Source organism: Scardinius erythrophthalmus (genome assembly GCF_964197995.2).
Source record: "Scardinius erythrophthalmus genome assembly, chromosome: 3".
Taxonomy (NCBI): domain Eukaryota; kingdom Metazoa; phylum Chordata; class Actinopteri; order Cypriniformes; family Leuciscidae; genus Scardinius; species Scardinius erythrophthalmus.
The window spans coordinates 52,563,249-52,567,275 of record NC_138223.1 but is presented as its reverse complement, the minus strand read 5'-3'; the positions used below and the strand labels follow the sequence as shown (position 1 = coordinate 52,567,275).

The 4,027-nt window shown below is 36.8% G+C and overlaps 1 protein-coding gene across 2 annotated transcripts; it reads right to left on the bottom strand.

Moving 5' to 3' along the window:
* Positions 1-954: 954 nt before the first annotated feature.
* On the bottom strand, positions 955-4,027 carry LOC308688284 (uncharacterized protein). 2 transcript variants are annotated; one of them, XM_081361249.1, is made up of 7 exons: positions 3,887-4,011; positions 3,373-3,711; positions 2,884-2,970; positions 2,437-2,514; positions 2,025-2,129; positions 1,907-1,941; positions 955-1,808 (listed from the first exon to the last, which is right to left on the bottom strand). In XM_081361249.1, exons 1-7 carry the CDS (start codon positions 3,924-3,926, stop codon positions 1,437-1,439), a joined length of 1,056 nt encoding a protein of 351 aa, XP_081217375.1. In that variant the 5' UTR covers positions 3,927-4,011; the 3' UTR covers positions 955-1,436. The 2 variants fall into 2 exon arrangements, with proteins under 2 accessions (XP_081217375.1, XP_081217376.1); XM_081361250.1 differs by lacking the exon at positions 2,437-2,514 and having other exon boundaries at positions 1,281-1,808; positions 3,887-4,027.

The window sequence follows — 4,027 nt, the reverse complement described above, 5'->3', positions numbered from 1 at the left end:
GCAAGTGTGTATTTTGTGAATTTTAAAAAGCAATTTTAACCAGAAAAATCTAATATTTATTTCCAAAATCGTGCAGGCCTTTCTCTTGATATCAGTATGTTCACTTTTTTTTCAGGGCCCAGATGCCACTGAGTCCTGCCGACTTCAACATTCACATGAGTCTCTGGAACATGAACATGGTAAAGTGAAAATCAAACACCTTGGAAATGAAAGGTATGTACAATGTTTTTAGGAATGGCACAAAGGTCTCTGTCTTTCAATAAGTGCTTTTTTGCCATTTGTTGTGTCTATTTGGATTATGTTGTGTAAATAAATCCAAACAATCTAAAAGCCATTCTTTTTTAAATCTCCTCATTTACAGTATTGTGCAAGGTTGCTCAGAATGAAAGGGGCCTGATAGCTCATAATAGGGCCGTTAGGGGTGGGTCTTTGTCTTTCTCAGGTGAGAAAAGCCATACATATTAATGAGCTCTCGCATAAGGCTTATTCACACAAAACACGTCGTAAAAAATTTAAATCAATATATTGTCTTCTCTGAATGAGCAGTCAGGGTGATTTTCACATAGTTTTGCAGCAAATATTCTAGGCTACGTCATACAATTTTCAAAAGTCTTGTGAAGAAATAATCATTATGGGTTTCATTGCCTTATTTCAGTGAGAATTTTTTTTTGTATTTTCACAAACCACGCATAAATGTCATTATCTCAAAACTACAAACTTTTACATACATGCTGTTGATATATTATTGTAGCAGAGTTTGTGCTGAATACAGTGTAATTAGACTTTAGCCATGAAAATGTCACAAGAAACAGAAATAACCAGAAATGTCAGAGCATGTCAGAACACCTCCAGGGCCCAGAAAACAGCTCAGACCTCAGAGGGTTAACCCCATTAACCCCTGCTGGTAGATGTCATATTAACTCATTAACCCCTGCTGGTAGATGTCATATTAACCCATTAGCCCCTGCTGGTAGATGTCATATTAACCCATTACCCCCTGCTGGTAGATGTCATATTAACCCATTAGCCCATGCTGGTAGATGTCATATTAACTCCATTAACCCCTGCTGGTAGATGTCATATTAACTCCATTAACCCCTGCTGGTAGATGTCATATTAACTCCATTAACCCCTGCTGGTAGATGTCATATTAACTCCATTAACCCCTGCTGGTAGATGTCATATTAACTCCATTAACCCCTGCTGGTAGATGTCATATTAACTCCATTAACCCCAGCTGGTAGATGTTGAAACTACACTATATGGCTTTCTCCATTGACGGCCATTCTAAAAAAAATTCTTTATCGTTTGTTATATATGAAGTTATATATGAACTTTATTTATACATTATACACTTTATAAGCTGTGTTTTGTACAGAAAAGTGTGTCAAAAGATTGAATAATTAAAACAATGAATATTTTACAAAGAGTCTTTTTCATTTATGGTTGATCACTGAATATATCGTTTGACCCTCGTTTGTTGAGATGTTTTGTGGATGTGTTGAGATGTTTTGTGGATGTGTTGAGATGTTTTGTGGATGTGTTGCTGTTACGTAGATCAGTTCTGTCCCGCTGTCCTGTGTTGCTTCAGAAGACTTTATATTGGCATAATAATCACCGGCTGTATCTGTCACCTGATTGGTCGAGTGGGTGTGACTGGGGTTTGAATCAGGCTGGCGATTGCTTACTGTGGCGTAAACAGTAGAGACTTCTGTACAGTTGTTGTGGTGTGATGCAGGCCTCTGATTGGATGAAGATGTTACCGTAGCGACATCACTGTTTGGAATCTCCTCATACATGCGTTCAGTCTGAAAAACAACACATACATCAATAATTGAATAGTTTATGTAGATAATTCTCTCTGTTGATCAATAATCATTGAACATGTATAAATTTGAACACTCACCTCTGTATTGTGCTGCATGTTTTGCTGAAATAAAGCTGCATGAAAATAGAGAGTAAGTTAATTTACACACTAAAATAGAACTAAATAATAACACTAATAATCACAAACCAACTGTTACCCGTCCCAGATTTCCTCTTCCTCTTCTTCAGGATGATGAAGGTTCCAGAACACAGAGTCAGAACCAGCAGAACCGAACCCAGACCGCCAGCAACAGAAGCCAGATCTGAACATATTATATTGTATAAAACACAATGCTGATTCTGATATTACTGTTAAGTGAACAATAACATTCTTATCATTTATATAAATAATTTGTATTATAGTACAATAGAATATTATATTGTGTAACTGAAATGAAACTGTAATGGTAAACCTCAACTCTTCAGAAGGAAACGCTTCTGTCTGGTTGATGCCAAAGCAAGTTAACCACACGAGTATGTGCCTCTACAAATGTTCAAAGCAATTTCCTTTCAAAGAATGATCATGTGATCAGATAGTTGCATTATGGGTAGTGTAGTTTGTGTGCTTACTAATGTTTGTCTGATAGAGTTGAACTGTAGTAATTCCTGTTGTTGTTCTTGTTGTTTCAGTTTCTGTTTGATGAGTCTCTGACAGAGAGAAACACCAGTGACTGTGAATCATGCAGTGAGAACATGAACACATAAACTCTAAAGCTCTACATTCACACACAAACCATTCACATCATGTGAATATGAACAAACGTTTATTGATTTACACTGATTACTTTCAACTGAAAGTATTTTAATGTTCACTCTAAAGACACTCTTATCCAAAGCAATTTGTGCATTTTAATAACCAGGAGCAAACATCTGAGGACTGAACCTTCAGTCTTCAACAACTTTAACACATTTAATCTCAAAGGAATCATCTAATATATATAAATGATTTCAAGTACATTTAGAAGCACAATATTCAAGAAATAAGAGTCATAAAGAGCGACAGACAGAGGAACTGACCTGATTGTGGACTCAGTTCTGTTGCACTGAAAGATGACGGTGTTTCTGAAGAAGGGCTGATGGTTGAAACTTCAGTGGTCTTTTTACCTGAAGGGTCACAGGAAAGATCAACTTAAAACACTGACACTGAAGTTCATTTAAAATACATACAATCTTTCATTCAATCTCTGTTTTAATCACCCTGTTTCTTGTTGTGCCAAAGATATCCAGTAAAGTCACTTTAACGCACTACCAAGTCATAGTTATAGTGACAATTGGACCCTAATATGAAGTGTGACCAAAACATGGGAAATCTTTTCTTTGTACTTTTGTCAGTAAAATAAAGTTGAAACAGAATTAACAAATCACAGATTCTTCATTTGTATTGTGTTTTACAAAATTATCCAACTTTTCTGGATCTGGGGTTGTACAAGATTAATGACTTGATCTCTCACTCTCAGCTTGTTTCCATGCAGTTCATTTCTGCTATTAACAAATGTAATCACTTACCTTCTTCAACCAGCAACACAATCTCTGAATAGACATCAGTTATAGACACATCAGTAGTCAAAGCCCTCTCCACACCACACCAGTATTGGCCTTTATCCTCTGTTCTCAGATCAGTGATGGTGACGGTGAAAACCCTGGCCGTCGTGTTGTCAGTCAGAGAGAATCTATCGTCTTTAGCTGGAGATCCTGATTTAACTATGATGTTTCTAAATCCATATTTACACTCCCCTTTACACAAATACTTTGAATTTGATTCATATCCAGATTTATATGAGCATCTGATCTCAACTCTCTCTCCTCTGTGTCCAGTAATTGTCTGTGGAGCTCCAACAACAACAGCTGAAAACACAAATATCATTATATAGAGCTGTTATGTGTGAGCAAGAGACATAAGCAGGCCAGAATAATAACTGACAAATATCATCCATATGAGTCTGATGATCATGTGATAACAGAGGAAAAACAAGAGAAGATGTCAAACTCTGTGTAAAAGAGCTGAGAGTCTCAAACTCACCTGTACAGATGCTGGAAAAGAGCAGCAGGACGTCCAACATGATGAAATTTGACAAGCGTTTCGCTGAAATAAAAGACCAGATTCTGTGTGACAAACGTTACTGTCGTTCTCTTCCGTACTGAGAGAACAATGTGTGTCAGC

Excerpts from the sequence above, each read along its gene's own strand:
- LOC308688284 (XM_081361249.1), bottom strand. The coding sequence starts at position 3,926 with ATGTTGGACGTCCTGCTGCTCTTTTCCAGCATCTGTACAG. Across the intron at positions 1,942-2,024 it reads GAAGAGGAAATCTGGGACGG|CTTTATTTCAGCAAAACATG; the intron begins GTAACAGTTGGT and ends ATTTTCATGCAG. Across the intron at positions 1,809-1,906 it reads ACATGCAGCACAATACAGAG|ACTGAACGCATGTATGAGGA; the intron begins GTGAGTGTTCAA and ends GTTGTTTTTCAG.